The following is a 14133-nucleotide window of genomic DNA, read 5'->3' as shown; positions in this document are numbered from 1 at the left end:
CGATATGACTGCGTTCATGCATCTAAATCCACCAATAATATAGAAGCAATGTTGCAAACGTCATGTGGGATGATCGATTCGACTCATTCTGAAGTAGTCAATGATTGAGAAAAACAATAATAAATTCATCTTTACAATTTTAATAACGAAAATCTAAAACATAGTTTTTCATTAGTTTAAAAACGTTCGGTTAGACAGAACACACACCCCACGTTTAATAGCAGTTGAATATTGTAGGTTTATTTTTTGGGTTTAATTTTGAAAGTCATACCGGAAGTACTGTCATCGTTGTGGGGGGGGTTGAAAAAAAGTCACTTTACTTAAATGTTGCGGAAGTGACGTTTCACCCTGAAGAATCTGACAGGACCTTCAAGTACGATTAAAAATACTGCTGAGAGAAGAACGAGCGTTTCCACTAAATAAACCACCACACACACATCAAAAATGACGGAGAACATTTTCCTTTTCGTTCCTAATTTGATCGGTGAGTATTTGATGATTTCATTTGATGAGATGATTGTTTAGGGCCAACACGTAGCTAGCATAGTTTACCATTAGCTAACAGTGGCTTCAGATTTGAAAAAAAATCCAAATAAAGGGAATAATGTGCAACATTTGCGTGGATTCTTTACACAATTTCGAGTTTTAAGTAAGTGATTTTTTTGGTCTCGTGTATACTCCTTTAAGTCATGTTACTCGTTACTTTGTACTCGTTACTTTGGTTAAAAACAAATCCTAAAGATATTAAGAAAAGAGAAAGATGTTGGGTTCCAGCCAAAAGAGAATGTTTCAACTGTTTAGCGATACTTGGAACATCATCCGATGTTTGAGCAGCCATGTATCAGTTGCAGATTGATTGTATTGGATCTTATTGTATCGGATTCCTGCAGGTTATGCCCGTATTGTTCTGGCCCTGCTCTCCTTCTACCTGATGCCCTGCTGTCCGTGGCCTTCCGTCTTCTGTTACCTGCTCAGCAGTCTGCTGGATTCCTTCGACGGCCACGCCGCCCGGGCTCTGAACCAGTGTAAGAACCTGCTCCCCATCCAGCGGGAAACACTCACTCGCTGAGCTTGTTTGAAGTGGTGGACGATTCATCGAGCTTCTAACCGTCTCCATGCAGCCTTTGATCAGACCTCAGTTGATATTATCCACCAATAATCAGGAGACGGGGTTTAAAAAAAAGGTTAAACTTTTGTTTTCAGCCACCAAATTCGGAGCCATGTTGGACATGCTGACGGACCGCTGCGCCACCATGTGTCTGCTGGTCAACCTCTCGCTGCTTTACCCCTCCTACACCTTCCTGTTCCAGCTCAGCATGACCCTGGATGTGGCCAGTCACTGGCTGCACCTGCACAGGTACGCCGCCGCTCCGGGAGCCCCCGACGTCCCGGCGCACGTCGGTGATCTGAGTAACCACCTGCTGTCCGTGTGTCCTCAGCTCCACTATCAAAGGATCCAGCAGCCACAAACTCATCGACCTGTCTGGTAACCCCATCCTCCGCATCTACTACACCTCCAAGGTGAACACACACACACACACACACACACACACACACACACACACACACACCTACCTGAGGCTGACCATGTGCTTTGTGTGCAGCCGGTGCTGTTTCTGATGTGCGCTGGGAACGAGCTCTTTTTCTGTCTCCTCTACATTTTGTATCACATCGAAGAGCCTGCAGGTAAGAGCCCCCTCCCCACCCCCACTACTCCTCCTCACCCACCCCCACCCCTCCTCCTCCCTCCTCCTAAGCTGGTGTTCTTGCCCCCACCTGCAGCCTGGCTCTACTGGCTGCAGGGCGTCTGCGGCATCATCTGCCTGCTGAAGTCGGCCATCAGCCTGCTGCACCTGGTCACCGCCTCACAGAACATGGCCGCCCTCGACGTGGCCGAACGGGAGAAGGTCAAGGGTCAGTGAGCGCGGGCGAACAACAGTGGTGGGAACAAAAATCCGTCTCTGGGTTTTATTTATTTCAATGATTAAGATGATGTAAAAAAAATAAGAGGAGAACCGGTAGAGTCAGAACATCTTTAATATATAAATAAATATAAGTATTTCAGAACTCCAGAAAACCCAGAACAGTTATTTGTTGTGATATTGAGAGTTATTTATGTTTTGTAAAATTGAACTTGGGTGTTAATTTTCATGACTTTTTCCACATCATTATTGACAGGATTTGTGTTGTCGGTGACCAATAAAACCTCCCAGTTTTAACAACATAAACTTATTTAACAATATAAGCGTAAACTTTAAGATTTGGGTTTTGCAACATGTAACTTTTATGTTGATTCTGTCAATTCCAACATTATTAAAAGACCCAAAAAACTTTTAAAAATATAAATTTTCTTAAACTATCTAAGCACTTGTTTGTTGTACAGGTTTACTTTCACATTTTTTGTGATTTTGAATCATGAATTTCATTTTTTCTCACTTTGTTCATGGTTTGATGTTGTTTTCAGTGATATTAGACACGTTTTGTTTTAAAGGTCACGTGCGCCTCCTCCGTTTTGAGTATTTCAACGTCCACATTTAAGAACGTGTGAGATGTAAAACACACTTTTGAATGTATTGTTGTGTTACTATAGACCAACATGTGAAAATACAAATAATTGTGTATTTTAAGACAGCTGATGCCTTTTGTTTGGAGTGAAAATGGTCAGAATTTACTCTAAATGCAGCTTCAAATAAAATCAGAAAATGTACATCGAGCTGGTTTTGTTCAAAATATTTTATTAAACATTTAATTTGATACTGTTCAGGATATCAAGCGTTTGTTAATGAGTAAAGAGCAGAAGGCCCAGGATGGATCCTTGTAGAACACCAGTAAACATTTCTGCTGGAGTAAAAATGGGGAAAAAATTTAACAAAAATAGGCCTTTTCCTTCTTATTCTTGCTGTTCTTAATTATTAAACAATCAAATATATAAATTCTAAATGTGGATTTATCGCCTCAGTTCTCATCAAAATAAGAACAAATAAATGAAACAAAGGTTTTTATTAATGATTAAATCGAAGAGAAAGTGGCGTCAAGGCGGGAAAAAATCGATTCGATCAGGTGAGCTCGCGCGCGGGGGGTTGTTTTGAATGGACTTTGGCGCGCGGCTGCGCTCACGTCACGCGGCTCCATCCAGCTGTTGCACTTGCGCGCATCGTTACCTTTAAGATGCTGGAGGATAAAGCCTTGATTTAGCCAAACGCGGCTCCATTTTACCGAAGAGTTAGTTGGCGAGGAAGGTCCGGATTAAGCCCCGAGCCGTCGCCGCTGCGCCGCACAATCCTCCCCGGAAACCGAGGCGGGAGGCGGACATTTAACGGGCGGGACGGCGCTATAGATGCCCTATTTCATTATTTGTCGGCCTACCGTGGAGCAGCGGCTGCGGCGGGGGCGAGAGGAGCGGCGGGAGGCGAGCCGGGGTCCGTGAGGAGGAGGAGGGTGCACACGCCAAATACTTTCCCTTTAAAGCGGAGAGGGACAGAGGGGGTGAAGAAGAGGTAAAAAAAGAAAAGGAAGAAAGGCGGAGAGGGAGGGAGGGCGAGAGGAGCGAATTTGAAAAAAAAAAGAGAAAGATGTCATCCTGTCGATTCAAACACCGAGGCGGAGCCATGGACCCCGGCCGATCGGGAGCGCTCTAAATCGGCTTGCGACGCTACGCGACGCCCAGGCTTTGGACGAGACGCCGCGGCCTTTTCGGAGCTATCGCCAATAAACGAGCCCCGAGCGGCCGCTGACTATGATCAGCAGTGACCGACTACGTCCTACTCTTCCGCCTTCTGTACAAAATTATCTCTATTTTGCATGCAATTCACCCGATTCGCTTTCAGTAGACATAAGCAAATGCATTTTAAATCAGGCATGATACCAACCATCGCCGTCGCGTTTACAGAACCCTCTCTGCGGAGCCGCTAGGTTACGAACCTCTCGCCACGACAACTCGTCATTCTTGACAGATTAGTTCCGGAAAAGTGTCGATTTGGCCGAAGCGTCCGATGCGGTGCTTCGGTCCCGACTGATCCGGACAGGCCGCAGATTGTGTCTTCATAGCAGCCCAAAGGCTTCTTGCTCGGCTCCGTCGCCCTCCTCCCTCCCCTCTTCGCTCCCAGCCTGCCTGGGATCGTGTCCCCGTCCAGGATGGATACCTCCTGGAGTAATTTCCTCTTTCAGGTAAGGACGAACTAAGGCCCAGCCTCCTGGAAAAGGCTGAACTTTGACATTTGTGGGTCGGGGGGGGGGGGCAAAGGTGACCTCTGGGTCGTGCCTCTGCACACTTTTGGGGTTCGCCACATGTCCTTGCTGGTGGTTTATTCTCACCTGAGGTTTGTCTAAATGTCCCGCAGGAAACCCGAATCATTCCTGAATGTGGGCAGGATCAGCCTGTACGACCCCCCCCTCCCCCCGGGGGGGGGGGCCAGATGTTGCCCCGTCGGCACCTGCAGCTGGGTGCACGTTCTGAGGGGAACTGAAGGGTCTCGTTAAGGGGACGCTGTAGTTCAGGGGGTCGTCATCAGAGTCGAGAATTTTGGGGGGGGGGGGGGCAGAGATGCAGGCGTCCTCGGGCCAACCAGCACAAGACTCAGAGATGGGAGACAAATCGGCTGGAAGTCCCCGAAAGTTCACTTTCACTTTCACAATAAGGGGACAGGAAGTTTGCCGAGTCATGTTTTACATGGGGGGGGGGTCGGGGTGGGTCCTGGGCTGCGTCCCCCCGCCTGATTTATGGGATGTTTCTCTCCCCGGGACGCCTTGACGTAAACTCTGGGGTCAGTTTCGCGTGGCGTGCGTCCGCTCTTCTTCTCTGATGGACGCCGGTTGATGTGTCTCTGTTCCGTCCCGCCAGACGCCGTCCGCTCAGAGCCAACCGGAGACGCCGCTGCAGTCCGAGCTGCTGCCGGAGCTGACGGGCGCCGCTCAGAGCCCTCCGCCGGAGCACATCGTCACGCCGCCGTCCACCGTGGACACGGCGGCGCTGAGCGAGGAGCCGCTGCCCGGTGAGGGGACGGTCGGACCGTCCGACCTCATTCTACGGGATGTTTATGGAGGCGGGAAGCGAACCAGTGGGTGTTGGTTCAGGCAGATGATGGGGGGCTTCTGGTTGCCCCGGCGACAGATATGAGAGCGCGACGTTGTGAAGCGCCGCCCTCTCCTTCGTTTAATCCATCAATTACTGTGAGCTTGTTGCCGTGGTTACTTTCTCGGGGGGGGGCAACGTGCGTGCGTGCGTGCGTGTGTCGGTGGTTTCTACACGTAAATCATGTTTCTGCTGTCCGCCAGTCAAACCCCTGGCCAAGCCGGGCCGGCCCGCCCACATCTGCGCCACCTGCAACAAGGAGTTCAAGAACAGCTACAACCTGCGGCGGCACCAGTCGGTCCACACCGGCGTCCGGATGAAGGACCGGGCGGCCCGGGAGAAGGAGGAGGCGGCCAAAGTGACCCGGCGGAGAAGCAGACGGTGCCGCTGTCGCTGCTGCAGCTCACGCTGCCCGTCCAGCCCCCCGCCGCCATCGCAGCCGAGGCCCTCCCCCAGCCCGGGCAGCTCGGGAGCCAGCAAGAGCTGCAGCCAGTGTCTGTGTCCATCACCCCGGCAACCGTAACCATGGCTGCAGTGCCTCAACCCATCCAAGCAGCGGTGGTGGTCGTGGGCTCCATGGAGCAGGTGCGGGGGAGGAAGGGGGGGGGGGGGGGGGGGCGTGCTTCAAGATAAGACGTTAAGATAGACGAGAGGTGATTGTGGCCGGTTGGTTCCGGTTCAGGTTACCGGTGCGACCGGAACCAGCTGGTTTCTGGGCTGCAGTGCTCCGCGCGTCCACCAGGGGGCGGCAGAGCCGCGCCGTCCCACTCGCGTCTCACCTGTCGTGGGTCTCGGCCGCGTTTAGGACACCCGGACGCAACCTCTCGTCTCTTCAACAGAACCCGAACCCGCACCCCGGTCCCGCCGCCAACCAGGTGAAGAAGAACCACGCCTGCGAGGCCTGCGGGAAGGCGTTCCGGGACGTCTACCACCTCAACCGCCACCGCCTGTCGCACTCGGACGAGAAGCCGTACTCCTGCCCCATCTGCCAGCAGCGCTTCAAGAGGAAAGACCGGATGAGCTACCACGTGCGCTCGCACCAGGGCGGCGTGGAGAAACCCTACATCTGCCCGCACTGCTCCAAGGCGTTCTCAAGGTACCGCCCACACAGGAAATGACATCACACAATCCTCTTTTTTTTGCCGTTTACGTTCTCCTCTTTCCCAGACCGGACCACCTGAACAGCCACGTCCGGCAGGTGCACTCCACAGAGCGCCCCTTCAAGTGCACGGTAACAGCCGCTCGCCGCCCACGGGCGCGTGGCCCCCCCGGGCGCGCCGCCGCTGACTTCCTGTCTCCCCTCCGCAGACCTGCACGTCGGCGTTCGCCACGCGGGACCGGCTCCGCGCCCACCTGATCCGGCACGAGGAGAAGGTTCCGTGTCACATCTGCGGGAAGCTGCTGTCGGCCGCTTACATCACCGACCACATGCGGGTCCACAACCAGTCGCAGCACCACTCGTGTCACCTGTGCAACCGCAGTGAGTGGCGGCGGCACCTGGGGGGGGGCGTCCGGGGTCACGGGGTCACCGCCTGTCTGTCTGTGCCCCCCTAGGCTTCACCACCCTCACCTACCTGCGCGTGCACGCCCAGAAGCACCACGGCCAGGAGTGGAAGGAGAGCGGCGGGGCGCGGGGGGTCTTCGGCGGGACGGGGGCCGGCGGCGTGCTGATCTGCCGGCTGTGCGGCGTGCAGTGCAAGACCACCACCCAGCTCCAGGGTCACATGGGCACCCACGCCAACCAGGGCGACCCCGACCCGAGCGGCGCGGGCGCCGTGGACGCCGCCAACGTGGCCGTCGCCGTGTCGAGCGCCGCCACGGTGGGACTGCTGGTCACTGACTGCTCCAGTATCGCCCCCCAGCCCCACAGCTAGCGTGCTGCGAGGGCGGGGGGGGGGCGGGACCGGGCGAGGAGCGGGACGATGGCGCCCGGCCCAGGCGGTCTTCAGAGGACGTTGTATTTAAATGTCAGACGTTGTTCTTGCAGAGGCGGCGTCCCTCCAGCCCCGATGGCGTCCTCCCACTGCTGGCTCCGCCTCCCCGTCGGCGGCGTCCAGCAGTTCTGAGACAAACTCTGGTGGTTCTGCGAGGGCTCCACGGGCCCGGGCCCGACCTCGGCGCCCGGGCCCACTCGGAGGAAGCGACCGTGTCTCTCTGTCCCCCGACGCTTCGCCCATTTAGCCGTTTTCCTTTGTCGCCCGCTCGGCCCGTTTCGTAAAAGATGACGCGGCTTTTCTTTTTACCGTCTCACTTCCTCCGTGATGTTTGTTTCTAATCGACTTCCAGCGGGATGATCCGGACTTCCACCCTAATTTAACGAGCGTTTCAGGAGACGTGGGTCCACTTTTCTATCGCCCATCATGACACACGACCCGTTTTGTGCACATCCTCCATGATCATGTGTGTTGCTGCCCTACTTCATACTGAGCTTTGCTATTTTGCTGGATGCTGATTTGGGGGGTGGGGGTGGGGGGGCATTGCCATGTAATTTGTAGCTACCTTGGTGACATTTCTGTGCATAATGATTGTATTTGATGCATAGTGCATAGCGCATCGCTACTACTGTATTAAAAGCAGTCAAATGCATCGGCGGAGCTAAATGTAGTTATTATTTATTATTATTTATTCATTTAACGCCACGTTCCGCACCGCTCGGCTAACGGACCGTTAGCATTGTTTACGGCAGGCTGACCCTCCCCCACCCGGCGCCACTAGCTCCTCCTCCGGGACGAGCTAGCCAGCTAAGTGACGCGTTTAAAATACAGCCGCCTCGGAAAAAAAACACGCAGGAGGAATGCTGAGAGGGAAATGTGCGTCCGGAGCAGCGCGACAAGCTGCGTTTAAAGGACGCCCCGTCAGCTGACAGTGCGAGTTGGCCGCCATCGACCGAGCAGCCCGGAGCTAACGCTGGCTAGCTGCTAGCCGACCCAGCTAGCGCGCTAACAGCCCGGCTAGCGCGCCGAGCCGCCGCAGGAGCTTCGCCGACCAGCGTCTCAATCGGATTTTTCGCCACTTTCTTTGGGTTTTTTTTCCGTGTCATGTAGTCTTCAATTAGTACGAAATACCCGAATCAGGTTGGGGGCAAACGTGGGTGTATTTACCACCCGAATTATGTAGCCCTGCGACCAATCATGGTTATGTGGGTCATATAGTCATCAGTGGGTTAAACCATTAGCCGGAACAGCTGGTTAGCAGCGCAGCTAGCGGCGGCTTTAGTCGTCGGTCGCGATCGAACGCAAAAAAAACGCTTTTGCGGATGCTGATTTTTCTCGGGGCTCGTTAGTCTGCAGCGTGCGTGTGACACCTTTTATTTTTTTTAATATTACTTTTTTAAGTTTGAATTTGCGGGGCTGATGCTGACGATCGGCCGCTACCTTCATGGTGTTAGCCAGCGACAAGTTCTCCGTTGCACCGAGCAGGTGAGGCAATCACACACAAAAGATCACCGGGTTCTTCCGCTCAACGGTGCAAATTCCATTTTTATTTTTATTCATCGCACCGGGAACCGTGTGGGCCTTAGCTTTGATCCCGGCCGTGCTTCGACGAGCAGCTGCGGCTGTGATGCGGCTGCAGCGGGCTTGTCTCGGTAGGAAAGTGGCTTGTTGACACTGTTGCTGTCCCTGTCGTGCCAGTCTCCCCCCACCCTGAAGCCGTGGATCATGCTTAGCGAGGAGCCGCGTCCCCTCCGTGCGTAGCCGGGCGGCAGCAGCAGCTCGGTGGACCTCTGCAGCGGAGGATGGCGTTTCACGGCTCGGGCCGACAGACCGTCTGCGGCGACCTGTTTCCGGCCTCCGAACTGGGCACCAAGTACTTCTGTGTCAGCTCCTCCTGCGGAGCCCCCTCCACGGGCCTCAGCGCGACCCCGTGCCTGACCGGACCCACTGCCCCGGCAGGGACCCCCCGCCACCCCACCGCTCTGGGCGGGAGCGCCGGCGGCGGAGCGGCGGTGCCTCAGCCCTACAGCAACCCGGCCAGCGAGGTGCCCAGCCCCGCAGAGATGGAGCCCGACCGGCCCATCGGATACGGCGCCTTCGGCGTTGTCTGGTAACCGCAGATCACCAGGGGTCTTTGCATGATTCTGTTGGAAGGCAGTTCTCAACCCTCCTGGTTTAAACGCGCTAAATAATCCATTTTATGCTTGATGGTTAAATGCTTGGGAGGTGCAGTTCTGAGTCCTGACGCAGGGCAAAATCCTCTAAAAGTGATTTATCTGCCCGGCGGTCCAAAGCTCAGCAGGGCGAGCTGCGTTAGCAGCCCCGGTTCATCTGGAAGCAGCCATTTTGTGCACTGGTTGATGCCGGGAGTCTGTGCACGTGCTCCCGCTTGTGCTTGTGTCCAGGCGGGTGGTGCCGCGCCCGTCTAAGATGCCGTTCCTCGCAGGGCCGTGACGGATCCGCGGGACGGGCGCAAAGTCGCTTTAAAGAAGATGCCCAACGTCTTCCAGAACCTGGTCTCCTGTAAGAGGGTCTTCAGAGAGCTGAGGATGCTGTGCTTCTTCAAACACGACAACGTGAGGACGGGACGTGGACGTGGACGCCGGCGCCGTTTGTCTCCCCGTTGCAACGCCTCTTTTCTGTCTTCCCGCAGGTCCTCTCGGCCCTGGACATCCTGCAGCCTCCTCAGATCGATTGCTTCGAGGAGATGTATCCTTCGGGTCCTCGCTGTTTTTAGCTCGTCCTCGTCCCCGCGCACCTCCTGTCCCACTTTCTCCTCGTCTCCACTGTCCTCCCGTCTAATCCCGTCCCGCGTTACTCGCCGCCGTTTCGCCTTGACGCCGCCCCGTCCAGATACGTCATCACAGAGCTGATGCAGAGCGACCTCCACAAAGTGATCGTGTCCCCGCAGCCCCTCACCACCGACCACATCAAGGTGTTCCTCTACCAGATCCTCAGAGGTGAGCGGCCGCCGCCACACGCCGGCAACCCCACGACCCCCAGGTGTTTCCATCCTCCACAAAGAGGGCGTGTTCTCTCCCACAGGCCTGAAGTACCTGCACTCCGCTGGGATTCTGCACCGGGACATCAAACCCGGAAACCTGCTGGTCAACAGCAACTGTCTGCTGAAGGTAAATCTCACCGAAACCTGGTCGTAATCCCGGATTACCGGGGGAGGGGGCAGGTTTTCACACTCAAACGCGTCTGTCTCTCGCCAGATTTGTGACTTTGGCCTGGCTCGGGTGGAGGAGCCCGACCCGTCGTGTCACATGACCCAGGAGGTGGTGACGCAGTACTACAGAGCGCCGGAGGTGCTGATGGGCTGCCGGCACTACGGCTCGGCCATCGACATCTGGTCGGTGGGCTGCATCTTTGCGGAGCTGCTGGGGAGACGCATCCTCTTCCAGGCTCAGAGCCCCATTCAGCAGGTTAGAGCGTGGAAAAACCGTTTCCTTGGTCCCCCAAAAAAAACCCTCTTCCTGACTGTCCCCGCCCCCCACAGCTGGATCTGATCACGGACCTGCTGGGGACGCCGCCTCTGTCGGCCTTGTCGTCGGCCTGTGAGGGGGCCCGGGCCCACATCCTGATGGGGCCACACAAACCAGTAAGTATGTGGCCACAGCTGCAGTGGGTGGGTTTGATTTCCGTCCGGCATTATTGTGCCAGAGTGATGCCTCCCCACTCCACGTACAATCTTTGGCTGCCACTGTCGTGAGCGAGGCTGTTTTCCCGAGTGTGTGTCGAGTGTTTTGCTCTCGAGTGACGGTTGGTGGGTTTTTTCCAGCCGTCGCTGTCGGTGCTCTACATGCTGTCGGACGGCGCCACGCACGAGGCCGTGCACCTGCTCTGCCGCATGCTGGTCTTCGATCCGGTGAGTTTATTTTGGCCGCTTGATGGTCGCGGCTGATGTTTGGGTGGCGCGTCGGCGCCTCTTCACCTGCTTCTCCTCCGCGTCCAGGCCAAACGGATCTCCGGCAGCGACGCGCTCTCCCACCCGTACCTGGACGAAGGGCGCCTGCGCTACCACACCTGCATGTGTCAGTGCTGCTACTCCGTCCCCAGCGGGCGAGTTTACACGCGTGACTTTGAGCCGGTGGCGGAGCGGCCGTTCAGTCACAGCTACGAGAACAGCCTGTTGTCTGTGTGGCAGGGCAAAGGTACGCCGCCGCCGCCGCTACCGCCTCCCACCCGCTCGTCATGTGACCTCTGTAGCTGATTTTTCTCTCCGTCCCGACCTCAGAGTTGATCCACCGCTTCATCACGGAGCACCAGCAGGGGAAGCGCGTGCCGCTGTGCATCAACCCCCAGAGCGCTGCGTTCAAGACCTTCATCAGGTGAGGAAAGGGGGGGCCGGTCACGGCGGCGGCGGTTCGTGAGCAACGGCGTGTAACGTCTGCGTCTCCCCAGGTCCACGGCCTGGCACTCGTCCAAGGTGTCCAGGAAGGAGGAGAGATGAGCGCCGGCGTCTGTGCCCGGAGACACAGCAGGATGGAGATTCATCTAAAGCCGCTGTTTGGGTCCTGGGGGAGAAGCCCCGCCCCCATCGCCCCCCCCACCCCGACCAAACCAGAATCTGAGAATAACCTGCTCAACCCAAACAGCTGCTCCAGGTGTTTTTGGTGCTGATTATACAGAAAAATGCTGCTGAAGAGTTTGAGGCGACTGAACCCGAACTGGATTTTCTTTGGATCGTCGGTAGAATTTGAGACTTAATGGTTTTTGATTTAGCCGTTAGCTTTGAGTCATTCCAGTTCTGTGCAATACGGTTTAACGAAGCGATAAACTTGCCAACAGCCCGCCCCCCACAAACCACGCGCCGCCATTGACCTCCACGCGCCGCCATTGACCTCCACGCGCCGCCATCGACCTCCTCACGCCGCCGAGTTTCACGCTGTTCACTGTGTTTTTCCGACGATGATGCAAACGACCCGATGTAGCAGGATTTAATCCCGGTGTTCCGCCACCTCCGTAGGACGACAGGAAGTGATGCCCCGCGCCTGCTTTTAGAAGTGTTTTATCGACTCGAGGGTGACGGGAAGCTGCCACACGCTTGAGTTGTCGTCTTCCTGACGCCACCCTCAAACAGGAAGTGAGGCTCCCGCCCATGTTTTGTTCCTTTTTAAATGTGTAATTTATTTGTTGTCGGACGTTTCTTCGGGCTGGAGCGACTCCGCTGCAGGTTACCTCAAACCTCGGAACCACAGAAGTCTGCGGTCTTTCCTCCGGACGTTTTTTCTTACCTCGCGTTCCCTCCGGGGCCCGGCGCCGCCGCCGCCGCCGCGGCGCGACCTCCTTAGTCGACTGTGCCGTCGGTGAAATGCTGCTGTTTGTGTTTGAGTGTGACGTTTTAGTTGAACGCTCAGGTGTGTCTGTTGTTACATTAGAGGATTCGACAGTATTGATCCTGATCGGCAGCGGCGCTTATGGGATGTGACTGGTTGCCACGACGACGCGTTGGAACCGCGCCGCCTCCACGGACTCTGGTTGAGTTGATTTGACCGTTTTGGCGACGCTGCGCTTTAAACACTTTAACTTTCTTCAGCTGGGTCAGGCATCAAAACTTACCCAGAAGCCTTTGCAGCGGTTTTGTGCTGATGCTGGATTGAAGGAGGTCAGGTGGTTAGCTGGCGCGCTAAAGCGTGACTCAGGTGCGACCGCGGGGAGTCTCGGGATGGTCAACGGTGGCGTCAACAGAAGGACACAGACTTTTCTCCGGGCCTGGAACGCTGACAGAACCTCCTGGATCGTTGGACAGGCATCGCCACCCGGAACCAGTCGGAACCTGGCGTCCTCGTCCTCGCCACAGCTTCCTGTGAGCTCTCCGGCCCCCCAGAGACAGACTTGTATATCCGCATGTGTATATTTATTCCCCGGCAGAGCGTTTGTGTTTGGATGCTGTGCGATGGTTGATTTGTACACATGACGATTTTGTGGTATTTTTAATTTAATTAATCTTAGAAAGTGGGTTTTTTTGTTTGTTTTTTATAATTGCATTTTATTTCTTTTGTTTGTTGTGACCTACTTAGATTTTGATTATTTAGGTCAGAGGATGTTTTGCCGTTTGTTCCCTAAACTGGTTCTTGGACAACTTTGGTGCTGATATATTTATTTCAAAAGTTTTTCGTTGAAATTTACATATTGGTGTCGAGTTTTTGAGAATCTGTCACCAGACTGTTCCCTTACGTTACCGACAATAATCTGTTTTATCCTGTGAACACGTCCAACTTTACAACTCACCGTTTCTTCTTATTTTTCACGTCTTTTCAAAAATATAAGTATTTGTCTCCAGATTTATTCTGCTGTCAGGTTTTGTTGTTCGGGTGGAAATCGACTCCAAAAGATTAATGAATTCAGACGAAATATAAACGTGTGATTCCAGGGAGCAGCTGGTGGATTTAGGGAACAAGAGTTCAAAACTTTTTGGTTTTTATTTTATTAGATAAGTGGTGTTTGCTCTCCTCCCTGCTGACCTCGGATCAGCGGCTCTTCTTTGGTCACTTTTCGATGAAAAGCAGGACTTTTAGAGATTAGACTTGTTTTTCCTCTTGAGAAAAGAAACTGTGTTTTTATTCTTAATATAAAACTGTTGTTTTGTGTTTGTTTTAGCTAAAAGATTTCTGTTGTTTTCTTTGACTTGTGTTCCAAAAAGATACTTGAATTTCTTAAAAAAAAAAACAACCAACTGTTTAGAATTAAAGTAGTAAATGATGAATAAAGTAAACGGACACTGGAAATTACCTGTTGAGACTAAGGGTCACTTCATTTTTCTAAGTTTTCTCTGCGATAGCGCTAACATTAGCCTGATGGATATCGGGTTCATAACACACTATTTCAACCCTTTTTAGGACGTTTAAAGGGAAAATAAATATAAGATAGATAATAAACGCCAGAGAGGATTTTTACGTTACAATGTTAATTTAAGCTAATGCTGCAGTAGAGGAATTTAGCATCGATGCTAATTATGGCCGCGGGAAGCGCGCGGAGGCACAGGCCCCGCCCCCTAACGGCGGAAACCATAAACTAAAAATTCGGATTTAGGCAACAAAAGGCACAATTCCAGTTTTACATTTTCGCCACTCGTGTCTGATAATTCCCGATCTTTCAAAGATGAAACGGCTTTGATCTTAA

At 53.9% G+C, this 14133-nt stretch overlaps 3 protein-coding genes and 1 long non-coding RNA gene across 5 annotated transcripts; 3 read left to right on the top strand and 1 right to left on the bottom strand.

Moving 5' to 3' along the window:
- Positions 1–314: 314 nt before the first annotated feature.
- Positions 315–2713, top strand: cdipt (CDP-diacylglycerol--inositol 3-phosphatidyltransferase (phosphatidylinositol synthase)). Its single transcript, XM_057014586.1, has 6 exons — positions 315–484; positions 891–1025; positions 1204–1357; positions 1440–1521; positions 1605–1686; positions 1783–2713. Exons 1-6 carry the CDS (start codon positions 445–447, stop codon positions 1920–1922), a joined length of 633 nt encoding a protein of 210 aa, XP_056870566.1. The 5' UTR covers positions 315–444; the 3' UTR covers positions 1923–2713.
- A 2-nt stretch (positions 2714–2715) lies between these two features.
- Positions 2716–3462, bottom strand: LOC130514793 (uncharacterized). Of its 2 annotated transcripts, none has more exons than XR_008947056.1 (2): positions 3367–3462; positions 2716–2841 (listed from the first exon to the last, which is right to left on the bottom strand). It is a non-coding gene; the product is annotated as an uncharacterized LOC130514793 (long non-coding RNA). The 2 variants fall into 2 exon arrangements; XR_008947055.1 differs by having other exon boundaries at positions 2716–2838.
- LOC130514788 (myc-associated zinc finger protein) lies at positions 2971–7671 on the top strand. Its single transcript, XM_057014583.1, is given in 8 exon segments — positions 2971–4167; positions 4841–4991; positions 5275–5436; positions 5439–5656; positions 5911–6167; positions 6239–6302; positions 6380–6551; positions 6626–7671. Coding segments are annotated over 8 exon segments (1377 nt in total). The 5' UTR covers positions 2971–4134; the 3' UTR covers positions 6946–7671.
- A 146-nt stretch (positions 7672–7817) lies between these two features.
- nlk1 (nemo-like kinase, type 1) lies at positions 7818–13742 on the top strand. The gene is made up of 12 exons (XM_057014582.1): positions 7818–8490; positions 8704–9115; positions 9452–9581; positions 9659–9714; positions 9859–9965; positions 10051–10136; positions 10224–10433; positions 10508–10609; positions 10790–10876; positions 10964–11162; positions 11246–11339; positions 11413–13742. The coding sequence occupies exons 2-12, from the start codon at positions 8808–8810 to the stop codon at positions 11459–11461; spliced, it is 1428 nt and encodes a 475-aa protein (XP_056870562.1). The 5' UTR covers positions 7818–8490; positions 8704–8807; the 3' UTR covers positions 11462–13742.
- The last annotated feature ends 391 nt before the right edge of the window (positions 13743–14133 follow it).

Source organism: Takifugu flavidus, chromosome 18 (genome assembly GCF_003711565.1).
Source record: "Takifugu flavidus isolate HTHZ2018 chromosome 18, ASM371156v2, whole genome shotgun sequence".
In the NCBI taxonomy this organism is placed as follows: Eukaryota; Metazoa; Chordata; class Actinopteri; order Tetraodontiformes; family Tetraodontidae; genus Takifugu; species Takifugu flavidus.
This window is presented reverse-complemented; position numbering and strand designations above follow the sequence as displayed.